Source organism: Anastrepha ludens, chromosome 2 (assembly GCF_028408465.1).
Source record: "Anastrepha ludens isolate Willacy chromosome 2, idAnaLude1.1, whole genome shotgun sequence".
NCBI classification, from domain to species: Eukaryota; Metazoa; Arthropoda; class Insecta; order Diptera; family Tephritidae; genus Anastrepha; species Anastrepha ludens.
The window spans coordinates 49,072,217-49,096,907 of NC_071498.1; the positions used below are offsets into that span (position 1 = coordinate 49,072,217).

At 34.0% G+C, this 24,691-nt stretch overlaps 1 protein-coding gene across 3 annotated transcripts; it reads left to right on the forward strand.

Annotated features, from left to right (window-relative positions):
* Window positions 1–299: 299 nt before the first annotated feature.
* On the forward strand, window positions 300–23,585 carry LOC128870606 (ribosome-binding protein 1). 3 transcript variants are annotated; one of them, XM_054113263.1, is made up of 6 exons: window positions 300–444; window positions 17,924–20,000; window positions 21,124–21,225; window positions 21,342–21,830; window positions 22,885–23,001; window positions 23,077–23,585. In XM_054113263.1, exons 2-6 carry the CDS (start codon window positions 17,946–17,948, stop codon window positions 23,083–23,085), a joined length of 2,772 nt encoding a protein of 923 aa, XP_053969238.1. In that variant the 5' UTR covers window positions 300–444; window positions 17,924–17,945; the 3' UTR covers window positions 23,086–23,585. The 3 variants fall into 3 exon arrangements, with proteins under 3 accessions (XP_053969238.1, XP_053969240.1, XP_053969239.1); XM_054113264.1 differs by lacking the exon at window positions 300–444 and adding an exon at window positions 640–727; XM_054113265.1 differs by lacking the exon at window positions 21,124–21,225.
* Window positions 23,586–24,691: the final 1,106 nt, after the last annotated feature.

The following is a 24,691-nucleotide window of genomic DNA, read 5'->3' on the forward strand; positions in this document are numbered from 1 at the left end:
AATTAGTTTTTGTGTAATGAATGATGACACCTCCATAAGGCACTATCTATTAAATTCAATATGTTGCAAGGTGTATCTATGCATTTATGATAACTATATAATTAAAAACTTGATTAAGTTATGGCATTCCTTTATTTATTTGATATTTTTGATAAATTTTGGCACACTTTTTTTTTTTTGGAGATTTAATTTTCCAAAAGCACTAAATCTAGTACTGGCAACTATGTATCTCGGTTTTTCTTTTTCTTTCATTCTTTCCATTAATAAAGTTAGCGACTCTGGCAACATTGTCTGTAGTGACAGTCGAATTTCTGCATTTTTTGATTGGAGCGAACGCAAAGAGCACGGTGGAGCAGAATTTTCGGTTTTTTGGATACCTGTGCACTTTTAAATAAAAAGTAAAGTGTTTAAAATTAATTAGCTGCAGAGTGTGCTAAATAAAGTGTAAGTTTTATTTTAAACTTAACCATTTTAATTATTAACATATGGAAAAGAGATCGTTGCAAGCCAATTGGATTTTTTTCATGTCGGCTAATTTCATTTTCCATTCCCTTTGTGCCGACTTTTTCTGTGACTGCAGCAATGGCGGTGCTGGCGTGGAAAGTGCAAGAGGAAGAAAGAAAGAAACAAGAAAAAGAAATTTGCTGCCTACGTTGCATTTTCGCTGCCAGGCAGCAAATAAATTAAAGATTTTAAGTGCTAAACGTGAAATTATAAGTTGGTCGAGGTAAGATGTTTCGTTGTGGGTAACATTTATGAAACTGAAATTCTGGGGTGTTATGGATAAACCTATTTCCTTTCTATGAGCCAGTATCTTGAGGAAGGATGTTGTGAAAGTTAGCATACTCGAATTGGCTATCTAAATTACATTGGGACCACATAATGGATGTCAAAATATGATAAACGAGAGAAAAGAAATTGGTCTTATTAGAATCGACGTTTGGAAATTTGGAAAAAAATGCAAGGGTTTGCAATTAAGTGTCAATGGGTAATAATACAATCCTCCTTCCCCTGAAGAAAGAAGGCGGAAAATCGGTTAAAGAGAAAGCTGTATTTAGATGGGCGTGGTCTAGAGCAACGAAGCGGTGCAGAAATTGAGTTTTAAAACTAATTTTTAAGTTAATCTTTCGAAAATGGGCAAACATGTACCGACAGTATATATATATTTTTGATACATTTTACATACCAGTTCATCGTATATACCCACATTATCATGTTTTTAATGGGTTTTACAATTTTTTACAAGATACAAAATTTAAAAAATCTGAATTCACATTTTGAATTCTGAATTTCTGTGCATTTTTAATGACCAAATACAACGTAGGTTTGTTTTTTCATATTCATTAATTTTTGTATTGTATCCGCACACTTTTATTCTTTCTCGATTTATATTGGCTCTGCAACGCTAATTAAGCAGTTTATTAACATAATTTGCTGGTAGTGCACAACAGAAAAAACAACAATTGGTACTATTTTCAAATATAATTCGTAGTTTTTAGAAAATTCTGCCAAAACTTTGTGCCTATCTATCTATTTGCTTGTCTGTCTGAAGGGAAAGGGATGTTCAGTTGGCTTAGAGATTTGATCATTTTTTTCTCATGTAGATATGTACTCAGGTATTCGTCCTAAATAGCGAAAACAACATTTTTTTTAATCATAGTTTGTTTTAATTACATGTGTATGTAAGGTGAGGTGGTCAGTCTTATGTTTTCTTATGAATGCTTCGCATTTAAATATTGCCTAATATCTTGGCCGTTACACATTGCATTTGCAATTTACAGAAAAAAAGTAATTTTTCACTCACTAATAATTTCGGACTTTTGAAAAATAATGGTATCGTATTGGATCATCTTTGAAATTAATCAAGAAAAGGCTTAAATATTATAAAATTGCTTCCAATGGTTAAGACTTTTAAAAGTAAATGAACACCTGAAATAAGCACAAATATTTCGGGGAAAAATTTGATCTGATTGATAGTCTTTGGTCGGTTCGATAGCTGTCATGGAAGCGGTGCAGAAACTGTTAAAGGAATGAACTCTCTTAGCCAAGGAATAAATACTATCGCTGATTGTCTAAAACAGAAGCATGTAGATAAAAATATTTAAAATTAGGGGTCATTCAAAAGTGACGTCTAGATGTCAGTAGTGAATAATTCCTAGACGCTACCTTTTTTATGTGCCATCTTTAACATTTGTAAAGAATTTTACACGATAGAATAAGGAATTAAAATTATTGAAACTGGTTATGAAAATGGACGATTTTTAAGGACATGATTTTTTTGGTGGCAATAATCGACCAAATGAGTCCACATTTCAAAGGTTGTTTCTGTCAAGAATAGAAAACGGGCCATCAGACCAAACACTGGACGTGCTGTTCAGAATATTGCTGCTATAGCGCAAGGTACTGCTATCACCCCTCAACGTCGATATCTCGACGTTCTCGACAATTAGGTATTCATGAATCGACTCTTTAGCGGATTTTACCCGTAGACGAGCTCATGGTGGATATTTATGTGATGTACAATAATTTTCAGGCGGCCATCGTATCCGAATGGGTTGGTGAGTGACTACCATGCGGAATCGGTGAAACACCAAAATAAAGAAAACGTTTTTTTCTAATAGCGGTCGCCCCTCGGCAGGCAATGGCAAACGTCCGAGTGTATTTCTGCCATGAAAAAACTCCTCATAAAAATATCTGCCGTTCGGAGTCGGCTTGAAACTGTAGCTCCACCCATTTGTGGAACAACATCAAGACGCACACCACAAATAGGAGGAGGAGCTCGGCCAAACACTCAAAAAAGGTGTACGCGCCATTTATATATATATATATGTATAACTTTTCATATATAATTGTTAAAAATAGTGAAACCTGAATTAATCTAAATTTTTACGTTTAGTTTGAAAATAATATCCAGCCGCGTCTTTGGAAAGATTCTTTATGTCCATTAAAAATTCGGAACGACTAAAATAGGAAGTGATATTTTCATTGTGAATCACTTATTTTATAGCTATATTTCAACATTCAATTTGCACAATATATGCGTATACGTTTATGCATATGTACATATGCAAGAAAAAGTGAGGCACAGTAGATATTGTTGTGACGTGTTTTGTTAGTTTTGCAATAATAATCAGAAATGTAAATGGGTAGCGACATTTCAGAAACAACTTATCATGTTATACATACATACATACAAGAGAAAGTCTTCACGGTGACTTAGGAGTCTATAGTTATATCCGCTAAAACGAATGAGTCAACTACAGTGCAACTTTTATTGGCCTTGACTCCCCAGTTATAACAGAAACGGTTCGGCAGAAGAGTTTTAAAATCCTTATATTTCCCAAAGAATAAATAGCTCGGGGAAGAGTACATGTTCACTATAAACCAATCTGCTCTTACACTATGGTTTACAAGAGCATTGTGTCCAGATGACTTTATACAATATATACTCTTTTTATTCTAAAGAAAAGAAGATTAAATTTATAGAGGCGTACAATCGCATTTGGCTCATATGGGTCCTGGGGCATTAGTGCATACCCGGGAATGAGGTAGCGGATGCATTGGCTGGAAAAGCTGCGGCCACGAAACCAATAGATCCTGATTCCTGGCCATGGAGCAACATGCCACCAAGGAAGAGCTCAGAGAAAACGTTTCCACGATAGTCGGTTATACGTTACCGAAACGACCCGAATTTATATCCGGCCAAGGACTGTCACTCCAGCAGCATTCCCCGTATGTAAGTATGGGGAATGTTTATCTGCTACAACAACAGCTCAGAGAAAAAGATTACGAGACGTAAGCTGACACCAAACTGTGGGGTTACGCCAGGCCCGGCCTTCCTAGCAGGAAGGACGTAATAATTACAAGGAGATTTAACATCTCATAAAGTCTTGTTAAAGTCACAGAATGCTTACAGGCATGTGAAGATTTCAAATTGATTTTCATCAGAAAAAGGGTCCCATACTTGCAACTGTGCTTTCTTCTATTTGAAAGATTGTATATGCTCGTGCATTCGATGTATAGAAAAATGCACAAGACCGCTTGAAAAAAAAAGAATTAAAAAATCAACGCGATTTTTAAGTCATTTCAAGTTTGCTCCTTCAATTCATTTCTTTTTTTTTTTTAATTTGAACACCGTTTGAAACATGGATTTATATGGTTGTTGTTGTATAGCGAACTATATTTTCATAAAAAATTCTTAAAATTAAATAAGAAAGATATAAATTGTATAAACATGTCAATAAGTCTCTGTGCTATATTTGTGAAACGTCTTTTAGTTGTTGGTTGTAATATTAAAAGAACTCAAGCGTGCATATTACATATGTACACACACACTGTTATGAAGGTAGTATATTAAAAATAAAAAATGATTTTAAGACCGAGCTATACGTAATAGTACTTTAATTATATTATTTGGAAGTACATATGATCATAGAAAATGACGGCAATAAAAGCAATGTCGACTAATTGAATGTAATAAGCGCCAAGTCTATGAAATATAGGCCAAATATGCTTTGCAATTGTTAGTGTGTCTGCAGGCCCCGTCACTTCGGTTACCCTGTATCTGCTATTATGTCCCTCGATAGTTTGGTTTTATGCAGCACACAAGTGCGGCCGCTTGTTGATTTCTATGCAAAGATCTATATGTAAGTTCCATGTGAATGTGTGTATTATTGGCACCATAAATTTGTAGATATGTATTGCTTACACGTTAGCAAACACTGACAAAAGAACAACAAAAAGTGGCTCCAAACTTCTTGCACGCATTGGATTTACCTTACCTTAGCATGATTTAAAAATTAAAAAAAAATCGTCAGCAGATACATAGGCAATACTTTATTAACCAATAGAACAAAAATTATTCAAACGAAAGAATATTTAAATGAAACTGAAATTGGTTTTTGTTCTTTGAGTTCTATTTAGTATAGTTTATTTAGCTATGTATGGTGGTTATTTTTTAATTTATTTTATTTATTTAGTTTTTACGGTCTTAAAACCTTATAATATATGCTTATATGCTAAGTAGTACAATAATATTCCTAGGTGTACAGTAAAACAAATTATATTTTACAGTTATCAAGTTTTATGGAAATGGTAAGGCACTATAAACTATTTTTTTTATTTCTCATTATACTCGCAGATTTTCATTCAAGCAATATTTATGAATATACAGATTTTTTGAATTTTTTGCCCTATACGTTTTTATATTAGAAGTCAGTTGTCTCTCAGTTCTTTCCGCTCTCACTGCGTATGCCCGTATATTGTATTTACCTCGTTTATTGCACATGTCCACATACCCCTAACTTGGTGTGATTTCTTAGCGTTCAAGCGTTCATATATGTATGTATTGCTCGTCTTGCCTTGATTCCATCAATGCACGTGTGCATTTGAGAATGTGAATATGTGCATACATAGTGCATAAGTGTGGCTGTGTGTTGTGTTTTACGTGACATATTGGCACACTAAGCTTCTTTGTAATTTATTTTGCGAGTTCTTAAAAAAAAAACGCAACAAATGGAATCAAGAATTAAAAATAAATTGAAGCAGAAATAGTAAATCAACATGTAAACAAAACGTAAATTAGCAACAAATGCGTGCAGATGGGTTCGTGCAAAATTGTTTCGAACGCCAATTTCAGCCAACAAAGTCGTAAGAAAAGTGTGACGCCTACTCTTAATTCACAAAATATATTTCATCGCTCTGCGCCCACTGATCATTAATGGTAATGATAATTCTTCGTTTCTTTTTAAGCTCTAACAAATCCAACTGTCCATAATCCCGTCAAATTACAATTAGTTGTGAATAAAATTAGGTCATTTATTAATATAATACAAATACTCAATGACCTTTGGTCAAACAAAATGACCTAAGTGAATATCAGGCATGCCCAAGACCTAAAAAATTGAAACAAATTTCAATGTAAAGGGAGGCCATCAGCGGAGGCTATGACAATAAGTACGATACGGGCATACTATATGTACATATGTATTTATGTGAAGCTTCTGTGCTATGTAAAATAAATGAGCTGGCAGTGGATCGGCCGATTTTGACACAATTATTTTTAACTTATGACACTTGGCTGTTTGGTTTAGCTTTGCCGCGCCTTTGCCCGCTAACTTTTGTTTTCGTCATTATTGTCTGAGTTGTATTCATTGAATATATCGGCTGCATATGAGAAGTGTCAATTTATGGTGCCATCAGTGGCAAGAGTTTTGGAAGTGTTTCTTTTACATAACTTTGTGGCAATAATGTACAATTTAATCTTCAATATTGAAAATATTAATATTGTTATTATTTCTAAACTTACAATTCTAATAATTTTATATATTAATTTAGCGTGCAAGTTTCGGTAACAATTCTAATATTTCAATGCATGCAAAATTCATATTAAAAAAAATTATTGAATTTAATTGCTTTTCTAAAATATGTGTTCTATTCATTTGTGATGAAATTGGTGCAATAGGTTATCTGCTATGTATTATTATTATCATTTAGAAGATAAAGTAAATGTTGCGAAATAAAAATTGCAACTGTTTTAATTTTTTAGTTAGTTGATATTTGATTTAATTTTCCTGACACAAAAAATGTTCACGTAAGCATAATATTAGTGCCGATAAAAAAGTTTTAACGAGCAATTAAATTAGGAATTGGCAGATGAGGCTGCTGAAAATTTATGTTCAATGAAGTTCTGACATATTCTATGCATAGTTAAAAAAATTAAATAAATTGTACTTTTCATGGCGGAACTGAAACTGACTGCAACCAGACAAAAAACTCTCAGTTATCTCACACAAAAATTTCTGTGCCATATTTTATACAGTAGTAAGTGCTCATATTAACTTTAATATTTACATTTTCTTCGTTCAAGCCGAATACTTTTTATGTGAATAGCCAAAGAAAAAACTTTAATTATGATTAATAATCGTATCCATACTTACGGACCCCTATATTATTTTGTATTTTTACATCTGTTTAATTAGATTTAGCCAAGCTCAAGACTTCGTTCCGCAATCAAACTCTTCCGGGTAATGACCTTTACCGGCATTTATGCTTACATACAGTTCAACATAGTTGAAACTGATACATTTACGCATATTTTGTTTCTTTGCTGCTGGTTTTTTTCGCTTTAGCAGCAGAAACGAAAATGGAACACGCTACATGTACGAGTATATGTATGCGCAAATGAAACTACCAATATACCGGCCGGCGAACGATCGTTTTCCTCTCTACGGTGCCCCTTTTCAGCCCATTCCAAATTCAATTCATTAGACCGAGCCGCCCATCCGGCCCATGCATACACATATAAGTAAATACGCATGTACGTATATACATACTAAATAAAATACACGTGTACATATACTCGATACTCTCGTTAGAGTCGTGAGCATTAATCGTTTTCATTTTCGATGCCGGATCTCTATGAACTCGCATATTTGTGTTCATAAGTATATATAAGTAATACATGGTTATATAGCACTGATATTATATGTAATATATAAATTTGTGCATTTATGCACACAGATTAAGTGGAGCAATGCGTATTGTGCTGATAGGCTTAAATTGTTGTTGTACTCGTTAAGAGTAACCTATTGATAAATATTTTTATGAATTACTTGTACTATTGTACCGAATTTAATGCCGCATTGACCACCAATTAATTTGATTAATAATTTGAGCTAGAATTTAAAGCATATGCCTTTTTTTGCTCCTATTAACTAGTTAACGTGGTCCAATACCCGACACATCTTTTTCAAGGTTAGGAATTTCTATCTGTAGTCTCTGGAATTCCTACCAAAGTATCAGACTTGTTGTGGGACACCAAAACACCCCCGAAATTCTGCTGAAAAAATTACAATGCTAGTAAATCGTAAATAAAATTGTGAGTGATTGAAAGAATGGAATCACTTATGTAAATAAGAAAATGTTCAATTAGCAGATAAGTTTTTTCATTACCCATTTTTCGACACGAAAACTTAAGATTAAACGAGTAGAAAACCCATTTAAATTAAGAAGCTATCGGATATTCAGTTCACTCCATCACCAAAGAACAGAAATCCATTTTAAACCTGAAATATAGGTCTCGGAGAATTTTAAATCGTTTTTTGGATTTTAACTTATTAAAAGATGTGATGAAAATATGCTACTTTCAACAAGGCAAATTTCAAATTCCATGTATGCACTGTGCCAATTCTAATTTTTGAGTAATAAGATAAAAGTTTTTGATTGGGCGGCTGCCCATTCACCTGAACTTAATCTTGTTAGTGCTTCGTCATTATAATCATAGCATCACAGTTCGGGGTAAACCATTGCCCCCGTTACAATTCGCCTCCACGCCACTTCGGAGAATGTGACCGTACCATCGAATCTTTTGCGCTTTGAGGTACCTGATTACATTTGCACCCCTGCTAAACGTGTCTAACTCGTCGCTGTACCCAATGCGGTAAGCACCATTCTCAAGTCGTACAAATGTACATATAGTTTTCTTAAAATCTTTCTTTCAAAACCATTTAACTGGTCGGCGTCATTGAATTTCAACAGTTAGACTTCGCACTCGTATGTGAGTGTAGGTCTTAAGGCCGTTCTGGTTTCTAGAAATTAATCCCGACTTCATCAGTTTTATTTGCGCGAAGTAAGACTTATTTGCAACCTGTCTTGTATGGCAATAGATGTATCTTTGTGCGCTCAGCACAACGCCTAGATACCTAAATTCATTGACAATTTCAAAGCTATAGCTGCCGATTTGTAAATTATGTGTTACGTTGCGCGCTGCACCTTCCATATAAGTATTTGGTTTTTTCTTTAGTACTTGCCTGATATTATTAAAATGGAAATTGTCAGAGAATTTTGTAAAGCTAATTAAGAAGATATGTTACGCTGTGCAAGTGTCATCCAGGTAAACGGTTCGCTACTGGGCACTAAATTCAAAAATTATTTTTTAGATTTTTGTATAAAAATATATAATCACTATCCTACCTTTCCAGTAATGAAATATTATAATTTTCTGTACTGTTTTTTGAATTGGATAAAACATAGCAAAAATAAAAGAAAATAGAAACAAAAGAAATGCGAAATTACTAATTAAAATGAGAACTAGTTCGATTACTAATTTTTACCAAAATATCTATGAACAATAACGCTATGTGGATTAACCAACGATTTTATTTATTTTCTTTCTTAATTTATATTGAATACATTTTTTTCGTTTTGTTTTAATTTTTTTTTAAATCTATTTTATTTGCCTACAATTTTTTCTTACCAACTAACTTTTTTATCCAAAGGGTACTGCCTTTAATATGTACATATACATTCGCTGGTCTTAATTAATTCTGTTTGGTGTTTAAACAACATGCCGCAGTAAATACAATAAAAACATTCAAATGTATACCGTAAAGACGAATACTCGTTGTTGAAAAAACGAGGAAAGTAGGAAAACTCAGTGTTGGATACGCCATGCCACAGATCTGTTTGGTTGTATGTATGCGAAGATTTGAAAAAGGCAAAGACATCACAGAAACAGTTGAACACTACAAAAACCAGTCCCACGTAATCTATCATGACTTCAGCAAATTTCACAGAAAATGAAAATAAAACTAAAAAGGCCAAGAATTTGGAATAACCCAATGAAATGAAGAGAAGAAGTCAATCCAGTGCTTACGCACGACTCCACAGCAAAGCGTACATAAATGACTAAACATGTGTTTAAGTTGCCGAAGTGTGGGAAGAATCTTCGCAGTTATAGGAGAAAATTTACATGCATACATATGTAGTAGAAGTATTCATGCATTTATTGTAAAACACTGAATTTAATTTGTTATTAAAATTTAGTAGATTTTTCTTGGTCAGTTTGGTTGACAGAATATTTGACCGTCATCTTTATTAATGATTGCATCAATAATAGCCGATCAGCATACCGATTTTTATTCGTCTTCTTTTATACATGACTACGTAAAAGTTAAATTCCTTAGCAAAATCAAGCGAAAACTACAACTATTCGATTATTTGTAAAATATTATATGTACGTACATAGTAGATATGTATGCTTCGTGCATACGACACTCAAATTTGTAAATTCAATTCAAGGTTGTTGCTCCGTCATTTCTCCATGCCAAAGTTTTACCTTTGTTGTTAACGGCTGAAGCAGCAGCCGTGCTGCCGGGCGATTGTGAGCCGGGACGTGCTCGTTATTTTTCGGCCGTCAGTCGCTTGCCAGCTCAGCTTAGTTGACCATCTAAATATATGTACATACATGTACTGATTCTTGTTGAAATATATTATTCGAATGCGCAACTAACTTTTGGCGTTAACAATGACCTGATCAACAGCTCACAAGGTGGCAAGAGGAGAATGGTGCACGCTGCTACATGTTACTTTGTTTTTTGTTGTTTGAAAACAATGAATATAACAACGATAATGTATACTGTTAGCCTCTTATAAATGTGTATTATATTTCTAACGGAAGTTCCTATTTTTTTCTTCGATAACGCGGTAAAAATTAAGATCTTCATTTGAATGAGTTTTCTAAATTTGAGAGTCTAATAGGCGTTAAATGTTGATTCAATCTCCTATAGAAAATATATATGTACATACATATACATATTTGTGAAAGTGACTTGGAAAGCGAGTTAAAATCTACACAAGGAATGGTGTTTATTATGAGTTAAAATCTACACAAGGAATGCTGTCTATTTCTATGTTCATATGTATGTGTGTATGTATGTATATACACTTGTATTTTGCATTTTAGTGTTTTCGATTTTTCAGATTGAAATAGCTCAAATAGTAACTGTAAATGGCACATAAAGCACACCGTTTTTTGATAAATGCTTTCATTTAATGAAATAAAAAACTTGATTAGAAGTAAGAATGTGGAATAACTCAGCTGCGATCGAAGTAATCTTTCAAGGTTAAATTTTTTCGGTTCGAATAGTAGATAAAAATTTATACATATATTACATTTTTTTAGAACTTTTGTGACTCTTGGTACTGCAGAAACAACTAAATTTTATGCGGAAAAGAAAATTGTGTGACACCAAATCTTGCTTAAAATCATTTTAGAAGTTTACTTACTTTTATACAAGACCCCTTCAATCGAGAGAATGGGATTTTGAGTTCAAATAAACAATACCAGTCGTTTTTCCCCCGTGCTAGTTGACGGAGTGGAATCTGATTTCCCGGAGGCATTTTCCTCTGTCTATCATCAATAGGTGCAGCATCGGATAATAGCTATAGTAGTAAGGAAATGCTTAAATTGTCAATAAATAAAAATATATCTAAATTTTATATTCAGAAATATCAGAGAGGAGTGAGTGATTTTTTTGTTGTGAGAAATTTAGAGCAGGACGCATTTAGATCCCTTTAAATATACTTATATAATAAAAGCTTTGAAAATGGCATACATTTTGAAAGAAAGTAGCCGAAATTGATCATTCAAAATGCCGCAGTAAAGGTTTTGTCAAAATTTAGACAAAATATATTGAATATTGCCATAAGTTGCACCGTCTTCTTGAATGTTTAGTTGATTAAATTTTGGTAAAATAAAATCCAGTCGGCATGGCTCGATAAATAAATAAGGTGGCCGCCGTAGGCTCGATAGCGCTCGCTATTCATCGTAACGTCAGCTTCTTGCTCATTTCGAAAGAAATAAGGACCAATGATGCCGCTTTATGAACTTCGCGAACAGGTTTATTATTATTATTTTTTAAGTAAATTTCCACAATTTGGAAGAGTTATTTTGGCGTTTAACGACGACTCATGACGACTTAAAATACGTTCACATATAAGTACAATAGATGATCTACTTTTTCGCGCTTGTCTCAAAATCCGTAATTAAAAAGCGCGATTTCCCATACAAAATTTCTCTCCCAAAATCTGAGATTATAAAATAATCCTAGATAATAACGATACTTTTGTGTTTTCTGCGTTATCGATAATTATTAAGGAGAAACATCAAAATAAAAACTAAATGAAATGGATACCGGGAAAGAAAACAGGTGATTGTCAATTTTGCAGGAAATCTGCCATATGTGAACGGGTAGATTAATTTGGTGGATTTATAGGTGATTAATGCATATGTGAACGTATTATTACCTAACCTTACTGAACCGAAATGTCAACACAGTTTTCCATTCTCAGCTGTCAAACTATAGTTATCGATAGTTATCATACAGGTCAAAAAACCCGATAGTTCCAGAATCATCGCGTTCACTTGCGGCTGACTTTTTCCTCTTTGTAAAACTCAAATTATTCTTCAGCCGATAGAAGACATTAAAGAGAGTTCGCGGCGAAAATTGAGGTCGATTCCAGAAAATGCATTCGAAAAATGTTTAGATGACTGGTTTATTCGTTGGCATAAGTGTATTATTTCAGAGGAGGCCTACTTTGAAGACAAACAAATAAAATATAAATACTTTGGGTTTTATTGACCGGAATATACATATATACAATATGTATGTATGTATTACAAATAACTGTATTGAAATAATATTACTACCGATCGTCCCCGCCTCTAAATCGCCATGAATAGAATTTTCCACCAGAATTCTTGATTTAACTTTTCATATATTCAATAGTATATTTTTGTGTCGTTTTCCAAATGTTCTGCTTTTGATTTATTCAAAGTATATTATTTATACCTTACTACTCGATTTCCTTGTGTCTTTTATGTTTTGAAGTTTTTGAGAAATGTATATTGCCTACAGATAACGAGACGGCATTAAACTGCTAACTTGACGTTTTTTAAGACCAAGATAAGAGTAATAAATAAATACAAGTAGATGTGAATATTGTAGGGACTTATGTAAATTTATAAATAGGTACTTTGATATCAAATAATTAAAAAAAACAATTAAACAGTCATCAATAAAAAAATATAAATGCATAAAAAGAAAATGGTTAACCTCGTTTAACCCGGGGTTTGTCGCTAGGCAAATACAAACACAAACGGTCGCAACCGGGTAAAAATTACCCGGTGTATAATTAATTAAATATTTATTTTACGTAGGGAGCACGTCTTTTGTTTCTATGCAGAAAGGTACTTGAAGCGGCAAGTCACGATATTTTGTAGAAAACAAGTTTACCCAGCAGCTACGAACGCCGAGTTAAAGAAATTATAAAAAAGTTAATGTTATTAAATTCTTATCAGCAATTGTGACGAAATAAGTTCTAGTAATTTCTATCCTGTGTGGGATATAATAAACATTATAGCTTTATAAGTAGACCGCAGTATTTTTTTAGTTTTGTAGGATGGTAAGAAATATGTAAGTAAAAAGTCTTTGGGTTGGTACAACTAAGAGTTTCTGACTTTGTGACTTGGAATGCAGCTATTTAACAGTTTTGAGTGTTAATTAATGGGTCATATTTATATTTAGTTCATATATTATATTAAACAATTTATATTATATATTATACTAGCTTTAACCCGCGGCCCCGCTCGCGTAGGAGTAGTTTTGAGGGATTTAGGATATGTGTATAAAAGAATTACAAACAATAATTTCATAGAAAATAATTTTTTATTAATAACCATAATATTACAATACCCGGCATCCGTTGCTATGCCTCGTTGAATAAAATCAAAACAACCAATCAGAAAAACCTCAAGCAAAATTATTTTTAATGATTTTCTATCTCAAACTGTTTTTGAACTTTGCATTTGGGTCATAGTTGAACAGCTTATGCGGATTATGAAGTCTAGAGTTTGCTATAAATAGTGGGAAATAGGAAAAACTAAGATTTTTTAGATTAAATTTAAGCCAATATTCGATTATTAGTGACGAATGAGAGTGGTGGCGCGGCCTGGGGGCTGTGGGAAGGGAGTTCCATCATAAAAACATGCCCATAACCTTCATTGGGTGAAAATATGAATGTATAAAAATTTTTACGTCATTTGGTGTTGTCGTTTCGTAGTGATGCGCGGACAACGTACAGACATTCACCTTTATAGTATAGATTAAACAACATATACATATTTTGAACTTAAATATAACACATTACTTGAAAGAACTATATCATCTCAACATTTTGACAAGTTTTTACTACTTTTATAATTTTTTAATGCAATTTTTTTGATATATGGAGAAATTGTGCAACAACATCAAGGAAAAATGTTCAAAAAATTAACTGGATTTATTAGCAACTTTAAACTGGCACTTCATTATACAGTAGATTCTGTTTTTATGCGGTTTTTTTAAAAATTAATTGTACATATGTATAAACAATATTCTAAACCAGCTAAGCAAAAACTCATCACAGATTACATCAAAAATGCTAACCCTACAAGTATGGAACCGTCTGCATCACCATCCTGATCAGACGTGTACATTTCCTCAAGTGACGGAAGTGATTTTACGCCAAATCCTAAACGAATGCGCAACATGCGGGTATTGCCTGATTCTCTTTCTGACGATGTAAATTTATTTTTCGATTCTGACTTTTCTTAAATAAAGATATAATTGTATAAAAAAATACAATTTTTTGTTTATGCGATTTTATTACACTATTTCAGATTTATGTGGTTCTTAGCACTTTTGAAACGTATCTATAGTTTTACTATAGAACTGGTAGCTTTTTTTATGCTGTTTCTTGCGGAACGTATATTCCGCATAAAAACAGAATCTACTGTATTTTATTTTAATGAGCTATAGAACTGCGGCGGAACTTGGCGGCCGCCGTAGTCGAATGGATTGGTACGTGGCTACCATTCAGAATTCGAATCTCGGTGGAAGATTAAAATAAAGAAAAGGTTTTTTCTAACAGCGGTCGCCCCTCGGCAGGCAATGGCAAATCTCCGAGTGTATTTCTGCCATGAAAAAGCCGCTCATAAAAAATATCTGCCGTTCGGAGTCGACTTGAAACTGTAGGTCCCCCCCCCCGCCCATTTGTGGAACAACATCAAGACGCACACCACAAATAGGAGGAGGAGCTCGGCCAAACACCCAAAAAGGCTGTATGCGCCAATTTTATATATATTTATGTAGAACTGCATACCAAAAAAAATGTCTAGAAACTCTTATTTAAAATCCAAGAAATTGGTTCTATATTACGTTTTGTATCAAGTGCGTAATTTGAATTTATAGGGTTTTGTTTGTTTAAGTGTTTTCTTTGTTTGACAATGAGTTTTAGTTTTATAAACAAAATTAGCATTGTCAAAATTGACCATAGTCGATCATGAGCTTTGTATGTACCCTCCAAAAATGTATTATTAGTTAAATATATTGCGAAAAACAGGATGAAAAAATGTTTTCAAGGATAAAGATAGGTTATGAAGATATTTTGGATAAGCACATTACATTCCCAATGAGCCTGGCCTGAGTCGTTTACATTTATTGTAGAAAGTGTGTATACAACAATAACATAATTTACCAAAGTCATTGACCGGCAACGGTTTTAAGTTTTTTTTTTTAATTATTTTCGTACCTTGATATTTACATGTACATACTCGTATGTATACGTTCGTGTTCATCTTCGTCGATCTACCCGATTCATTTAGTTATTGGCGAGTTGTACACTTTCTCACTTTTGTTAATTGCAAAAGTACACGTCATCTGAATACCATAATAAAGCGTATTGAATTGTTATAAACGAAGTAAAAAATGCGAAATGTCAAATTGTACAAAGTGTGTATTATTCCTTTTCGTGTATTCACACATGCATGTATGTATGTACATACATATATACCTAAATATTATTTTAAATGTGTTATTTTCAGCAACGTAGTCTAATATTTTTTGCCATTAAACTGAACTTTGCTGTGCCAGGCGTCATCAACAGTTGAATCATTGCTTTATTTATGAAACGTGTACGTTCCATTTAGTTGATAAGATGACTTATTACCACTGCACTTCATATGCTTGATAATCTCTACTTGGAAATGCATATTTGTATTTCACAATAAATAAATTTGATGAAAAAATTCAAATGTAAAACGAAAAAATATTTCGCATAGCACTATTTATGTATGCAGTGCAAACATACATATTATTGGTATATATAGTACTTAAATAAAGTACATTGTACTTTGATTTAAGTTATTAATTTTGCAATAGTTTATTGCTTAAACAACATGACCCTAAATATTTTTTATGTGTTGAAAAGCTACAGTGTCATTTTCGGCAGATTGTTTCAAACGCTCAAAAACTTTTAACGCCTCATTCAAATTGAATTTTTATATTGTCGAAATCATTCGCCAAACCGTGTCCTTTTTGAAATTAAACATAGATTATCAGTTGAATGTCATCTGCAGGATCAAAATCGGGAAGGCTCTCATCAATTTCCGAAAATCCTGCTTTACGGAAGTAATTTCGAATTGTTGTTACTGCTTTACCCCAAGATGTTTTGATCCATATACAGCTTCAATTACATTTACAGATTTTTACAGCTTGAAGAGGAGCTAGAATTCCAATTTTTAGTACCAAGTGTTATAAAAGTAGGTCTCTATAAAAAAGTTTAAAATGTTGTATTATACCGCTGTGTTTGGCGGAAATGTTTGTTAGCGAAGTTGAATTCACTTTTATTTAAAAATAAAAAATAAATGTTTATGTTAGTTAAGTTGAATTCACTTTTATTAGATGCTGCGTTATTCAAAAACAAGATAATTTTTCGTTTCTGGGCTTTAATTTTTCATTGAACTGCTGCAACCATTCACTCATTACTTGGCAGTCATCTATGTATACTTTAGATTTTCAATTCATTGGTGCTTCCGTGCTTTGTTTGATGTGTGAAAGATTGATGGCGGGCTCTTTTACTTTCATTTATAACCAAACCTTACACCAAATAAAATTGTTAATGCTTCCACGACAGTCGGTTCTACGTAACCGGAACGACCCGGATTTCGATCCGGCCAAGGACTGTCACTTTAGCAGCACCCCCCGTATATATATGTATAGGGAATGTTTATGCTGCTACACCAACAAACTACTAGCTTTTCCTTAGAGAATTTACCGCCGATACATTTTCCGGTTTTAAGAGTAAAGGTTTGGTCAGGTAATGCGCGAAGGAAAAGCCCGCTATTATCTGCACTGTAAATGTCTTGAGGATTGTATTAGCTCAACATGGAAGTTTTGCCTTGAACTGCTCGAAATCTTCGTATTTTAAATATGCAGCTTCACCTTATGTGTCATCTGTTTAACCGTTTACTTGGGATATCTTTTAATTCTTGAGACTTCTTTAATGTCTGTTTATCAGAGATTTTCTGATAATTTTTGATGGTTTGAAATATAGTGTCCGTGTTCGGCTATTGAGATTATATTTGTATGTAAAAATTAATGAGGAATGTGGGAAATCTGTCCCGCTACTGAAGCTGTCCGGTTGTAAGAACTGTCCGTAATAAGGAATTTTATGGTATATAATTTATTGAAATGAATGCCTCTTATTAAACTCAGACCTCACAAAACAAGTATCAAAATAAATACTGGGGGCTTAAAAATTAAATGATTTGCAGAATTCTCAATCTGAATTTCAGTATTTGCCACCTCCGAAGTACTTCATTCATATTAATCGACTATTCAAACATACAAATACCCATACAAAGTGCATGCGCAACGGAGCTACTATCTGTTATATACATGCATACATACATATATACACATGAACACAAAATTCACCACAATTTTTTATTCACGCTTATAAACATATATATGTATATTCTACATACATTCGATTCGCTAACGAAATGAAGGCACCCATTGATATACCGTGCAATGTACATATGCACATTCATATATAGTATAGCTACATGCCTATACTTTATCTTATCCGGGAGCAATGCTGCTGAAAAAATGTTCAGTTGGTTTCGCAACGTCAACGACGTCTGTTAGACCTTTGAAATTTACTTTGTCTTGAAATATAAAACGCAAAACTTATATGTATATGTATATTTAAAATCCTTAGACACAAATTTTGAGCTTTTATCTTTTTAAAATTTCCACAGGATCTTTCGGTAAAATTATGCAATGATGGACTTGCACTTATTGGTTATAATCACCTGCGTCTTTCTCGCCTCTCTCTTGTCGCTTCTTTTTATTAACAAATTTTTCCGTCGCAAAACATTCGAGGAGATCGTTGCCGAAAAGAAGGCACTAACTGATAAAATTTATGCTCAGAGCAAAGTCGCTATAAAGAAGTCGAAAAAACAACAACCTACAAAGAAAGATCTGAAACGTGAAAAGAAAAAGCTACAGCGTGAACAGCAGAAGGAAAATACTGAGCAAGAGGACTCCGATGCACAATCCGAACAGCCATCCGTGGAGGATGAGCCTCAGGGCTTATCTAAATCTCACGTTGAATTCGATCCAGATCCAGAAGTGATTGTTGGCGCTACACCAGAAGCTGTAAGACGCTCTAGTATGGCTGAGCGAGAGAAAGAGAATTTAAGTGGTGGCAACTCGAAGCAGAAATCGAAGAAGGAAAAGAAGGGCAAGTCATCGGGTATTTTGGTCAACAAGAATGAGCCGGTAGTAGTGCGTGAGAATTTGGTGATCGAGGAGCCCGCAAATACGTTCGAAGCGAAACAACCCAAGGATATACTTGAGTTAAAGAAGCATGAGAAGAAGGATACTAACAAGAAGGAGAAGAATGTCAAGAAAGAAAAAAATGTCGCAGTTGAAAAACCAGTTTCAGTAGTTGTTGAACAGCAACAACAGCCAGTAGTCGAACCCATTGCACATGCGCATGTGGCTAAGGAGCTGAAACAGCAGGATGATAAGACTCGTCAAGGTTCACCGAAGACGCATGCAGCACAAAACGGTAGCGGCAGCAACAAAACCACCAAGCAGCAAAACAAAAAGCAGAACAAAGAAACTGCCGCCACCAAAGAGTTAGTACTTGCACTTGATAAGCTCTCCGAATCTGATACGATTGGCGTTTCGTTGCTCATGAATCTCTTCCGCCGTGCTGAACTCAATCGTTCAGAGATCCAGATCCTTATCGATTATCTACTAAATAAGCAGCAGGACACACCCGCAACACACTCGGAGTGGTCTGATGATATATGCCAGAAATTGAAACGTCAATTGGAAGAAAAAGAAAAGGCCTTAGCCGAAGAACAGGAATCTTCTATGGGAATACAGGCCAAATTGCGTGAATTACGCACGGAAATCAATGCTGAACGCGCACAGTTGAATGCCACGGTCAAGGTATATGTTGATAAAATCCAGTCCAAGGAGCAAGAAATAACCGCACTCAATCAGGAAATGCAAGTTTTGAATGATAAATTCGCTCAGGAGCGCAAACAATTCCAGGCCAAGCTTCTACTTGAGAAACAAAGCGGTTCACAAGATTTGTTCGCACAACTGCAACGCATTCAAAGCGAGTTGGGGCACAAGGACAAATGTATCAATGATCTGACTTGCTTGGTGAACGCATGTAACCAGGCAAACGAAGAGCTTAAACAGCAAGTAAGTCTCCTCGAACAGCAACGCGAAGAACTCGAACAAATCTCGAATAATCGTATTTTTGAACTAGAAAAAGCAAAAGCCCTTGAAATCGAAAACGCCGAATGTAAACTAGAATTACATAATTTGCAAAACGCGCACGAATCGGTCAAGACCGATTTGGCGCAAGCACGCCAAGAACTCGAAACGTCTGCGGCGCGAAACACTGAATTGGCAGGCAATCAAAACCAGTTGGTTGCATTGCAGTTAAAGAACGATGAGCTGTTGCAGCAATTGGCCGGTATCAATAGCAAAGCAGTGGAGCAGTCCATGGAGCAATCTGGTTTGCAATCAACACTCGATGCACTCAAGTCGCAATTGGCCGACAAGGAAAACCAATTGGCTGATTTTAATGCAAAAAATTCTGTTTTGCTACAGCAATTGAAAGGATTAGAAATGCAAACGCAACTTAATACACAAAACCATTATGATTTGCAGAAGTTTATTGAGACTTTGCAACACGATGTCGCAAATAAGCACCAACAATTGCAACAGGTCGAACAGACGGTGGAGAAACTAAGCAGCCGAGAAAAGGAGCTCCTGCAGCAGCTACATGAGCAAAAGGAAAAGAATGATGTAAGTTGGAGAACTATTATACATATGTGTGTGTAATGTAGCAGGTAGCGAGAAGTGAATAAGTACCACAAATAGCATATATAGGGTTTTCCAAACAGAGGTGTTAATTTGATATTCAAAGAAAAATGCTATTTTTTAATATAAATGATAGGATGTTTATTTCATTATAAAGAGGAAGGTATGCCGTTAATAATGGAAAATAACATCAGGCAAATGACCACCACGACCACGCTTACAGGACAATATCTTTTTCATGAAATTTTCCATAACCGAATTGCAAAGTGGCTGCCCTATGTCCTCGATAGCCTTCCATCTTTGAGATCTTGAATCGACCCTGGGCTGTTGGCGTAGACCTTCTCTTGCACGTGGCCCCAAAGAAAAAAGTCACATGGTGTTAAATCACAAGATCTCGGTGGCCAATTGTGATCACCTCTACGAGAGATAACAGGGTCCGGAAACTTTCCCCATAAAAGATCAATGGTTTCGTTGCTTGTGTGGCACGTAGGATGTTAGGATGTCAGCATACTACTTCTGTTGTGACATTATAATGTACAAAACGTTGTTGTTAATATAGTGCCACCAACTTAAATAGATTAACCCTTGATATAACAGTGCGAACAACAAAAACGAGGTATTCTAATTTTGTTCAAATAATGATAACTTCTAATAAATATTAGGGAATTTCTGTCATAGGTGCAAATAATTACTTTCCCGTATTGTGTTACTGATCGCCAAGCTTACTAACTGTAAAGTGTGCATAGCCGTTGGCACAGATGGCACCCACCGGGTTAGTGTATGTACTCGGCTAATTTTTGTATAGACCATTTTCTAGTCAACATCGAAAATAATCAACTTCGGTACTTTTTGTAAAAGAAAAAAACGTTAATATTACAAAATTTCCTCGATTGACGATAAGACAAAATTCTATTCTTTCTTTTAGTAATAACTTGAAAAAAAAAAAAAATGTGATGATCCACAATTACAAAATTTCCAGTTTTCTTCAATCATGGTCGTACCACTTGATTTCATTTGTTTACCGCACTTTCAAAAACATTTTCAGTTATTTTCTTGCTTTCTCCGATTATTATTCTCCTACTAATCTGTTTTTCGTATTTCGCTTTAGGATTTGCGTAAAAAAAACTGGAAGTTGGTTGAAGCTTTGCAAAGTGCTGAAACAACAGCTAGACAAAATAAAGCGCCTACAAGCGCAAATGCAAGCTTAGTTGTAAGTGCATGTTTCAATCGTTCACTTTTACAGTTAAAATATTTAAAATTTATTGCATCTGATATAATTTCTGTTACTTGTACAACAATTAAAAAATCTTTTGTTTTTTATTTCAGCAACAGCAGCAACTTTTCGCCGCTTCACAAAAGCAGCAATCCTCCGCCACAGCCAATGCCGCAGCAGTTTCCTCTAATGAGGAGAAGCATGTGCGCGAAATATTCCAGCGTCTATACCCAGAGGCCGTTAATGCTTGTGCCAGCACAGCGCTCAGTGCATCTTTCGAACAGTGGGTGGAACAGATTTTAGCCACACAACTAAAATTGGCAGCAGCTAGTAAAGCTGCTGGCAGCAGTTTCAACAAATCTACACAATCAAGCAGCAGCAACAGTAGTAGCGTTAATCACACCCCTTCAACCCACATAAATAACAATTCACATAATGATAACTTAACAAATAATAGCAATAATCGTATCAGTAATAATAGTAGTGAGGAAGGCGGCAGTAGTGGTGGTGGTGGCAACGATGACGATGCCGGTGAGCTACGTCTGCAGAATACTCAGCTCCGCGCCAAGGTGGATGAGTTAACAAAACTTGTTACAAAAACTGTAAGTTAAAAATATAAATGTATTAAAAAGTGTAGTTAGTAGGCAAAAAATGTGTAATATTTTGTCGTATCGAAAATTATTTGATGTTTATTACACATGTGTGCTTTTCAATTCCTCAAGTTTAAAGGTTAGGTTAGCTTTTCTGATAAATAATGGTTTCATCTAACCTTAGGTTTCATCCATGTGTGCTTTTCAATTCCTCAAGTTTAAAGGTTAGGTTAGCTTTTCTGATAAATAATGGTGTCATCTAACCTTAGGTTTCGTCTCTTTAGGTTACTCAGAGAAGGGAAGAAGTGGAGTCATAACTCGAAACGTGAACTACCCACACACATCGTTGTTTATTGTTATCGATAGTGCCAAGCAATTGTGTCCTATAAAGCTAATAATTGTTATTGTTCATATGACATCTTTTCAACTTTTAAGGTGTAGAAATAACAGATGAGAACTCGATGCTTTGCTTTAGCATAAAATATACCTCTCGGTGTACCAATACCTGGTGAGGAAAATCCATTTCGATTATTTAAAACCTCATGTTTCCCGATCAGTATACAGGTTGTTGCAACGCATAATCCTTCTGAGTTCTATGCATTCGCACCAAAACCACTACGCTATCGTTTAGGCGGCAACTGTCTTAAATTCTGTTCAAATTGGTTTAGCTGTACACTATTAATGAACGCGAAGGGTCCACTTTTCCTCAGTCTTAACTCAAAGATTCTAAAATACTGTATGTCAGGATAACGTTTAGTATCATACATTAGAGGGGAAAATGGTCGTAGTACATCTTGTTATCCATACACCTGCTAATTCTTGTCGTTTCTTATTTTTGGATTATATGATGTGATAGGTATCAATAATTTCCACAGATTTTAGAGATATTTTAACATATTTATACATTTTTGGCCCTATGCTTCACTATGGAGTAAAAGGAATAAAAATATATACATTTCTTAGATGCAAAACTAATATACATATAATGTATTTTTCGCTAACTGTTCCTAGTATCTATTAGGAGTACAATTAACTTCCTTTTTCTTTTTCATTAATTTAACTACAGAGCAACACATTGTCAGCTCTTGAAGGACACGCTCGCCAAGAACATGAGAAATGGCAAAGCATTTTGTTATCAAAGGAAGAAGAAATTTCCAGGTTACAGCATTCAAATGGAGCGCAGGTGAGTTCTACCAGACAGCCAGATAATAACTAGCTACGATTAGATTTATTCTTTTCTTTAAAATTTTACTTACAGGACATTTAATGTCGCATAATTGAAGTTTGTTTAAGCGTTAAAGTAAAATGCAGTTAAGATGTAATGCCTTCCAAAAAAACAACAAAACGTTTAAAAAATATTGAAACAACAGCAACAGCATACTACTCACCCAAAAAGCCGGACAGCCAAGCAATAAATACCAAGTATGAATTGCATGACTTATGCCAATTGCATGGGCCACAAGCGAAGCGGAAATTAATGAAAATGCTTGCCGATTTTGCAATCAAAGGAGTTAGTTAACATTGAATTGCAGAATAAATTGCAGCAAGCAAGCACGCGAGCCTTTGTTCGAGCGAGAGGAAATAGTAAATAACAAACAGCAGCAACATGAAACATTCTAAACTTATGTTACAGTGCATAAAAGAAGCAAAAGATATTAGAAAACATAAAGTAAATCTACAAATATAAACAATAATAATAAGCGTGAATAAATATTAAAAAAAAAAACAATAACAACAAAAATAATAATTTTTAGTTTAAGCCTAAAATCTGTGCAATGTTTTGATGAACGATAAGCAAAGCGAAAGAAAACAAAAATAAAAACGGAAGTAGAATTTATAAAGAAAAAATGCAAATTATTGCAAGAAAATTTCACAGGATTTCGAACATCAAATGAAAGAAGAATTTAACAAAATAAATGCATAATATTAGTTTAAAAGAAAGGAAATACTAATTAAACAATGCGTTGCGATGTGGTGTAGGGACGAATAATAAGAATAAGCTGCTTAACTGACCGCATTGTGCTGCTTGTGTTCCACAAACCTTCTTTGCATTTATTATATATAACATAAAGCGTTCATATACATAAACCATTAACATTATTTTATACACTACAAATGATCGTGAATAAAGGTAGAAAAAGTAGAGGTATTTAAAAGTATTGAAAATCATTTAGTGGCTGCAAGCATGAAAATGTATTGGAAAGTGCAACGAGCCTACCGCTTATTTTTACATTTCATAATAGAGTGAGCAGCACGTGTTTGAGAAAATTGTGTTTTTTTTTTACTTTTTTCGTGTATCATCAGTATCAGTTTTAGTGCTATAAATTGTAGAAAAAAATATATGCAATTAAATAAATTGAATAATAATCAAAAATATTTGTGTGTCTTTAAATAAAATTAGTCTTGCTCTATCTATTCCTCACATATGTATATTCACATATCACAAATATTAATTTTTAAATTTGTTTATATTAGGGGCGACTTGAATCTGAAAGAAAAATTTGTATCATAATTCAAATGAGTATTGAAATATTGAATACAACAAAACACAATCAAACTTCCGTGTTTTATGGTATCAGTTGAAAAAAAAAACAATGCGAAGTATGCCATGAGTCATAAATGCATCCTGATATTTCATAGACAATTTAATATATTGATTTAATGAAAGTTCCGAAAATTTTTTTACCATTAATTTTGCTCAAAGTCGTGATTAAACTCTTTAGACAGCCAAATATTTGAATTCAACTATTATTAAGATGAATTCTTTGAGTGATTAATTGTTTAAAAGAATTTACTACACAACACCAATTTGAAGTTGACGTCTAGAAAACGTTAAATCATTTCAAGTTGTTGTATTAAAAGTTTTTATTAAA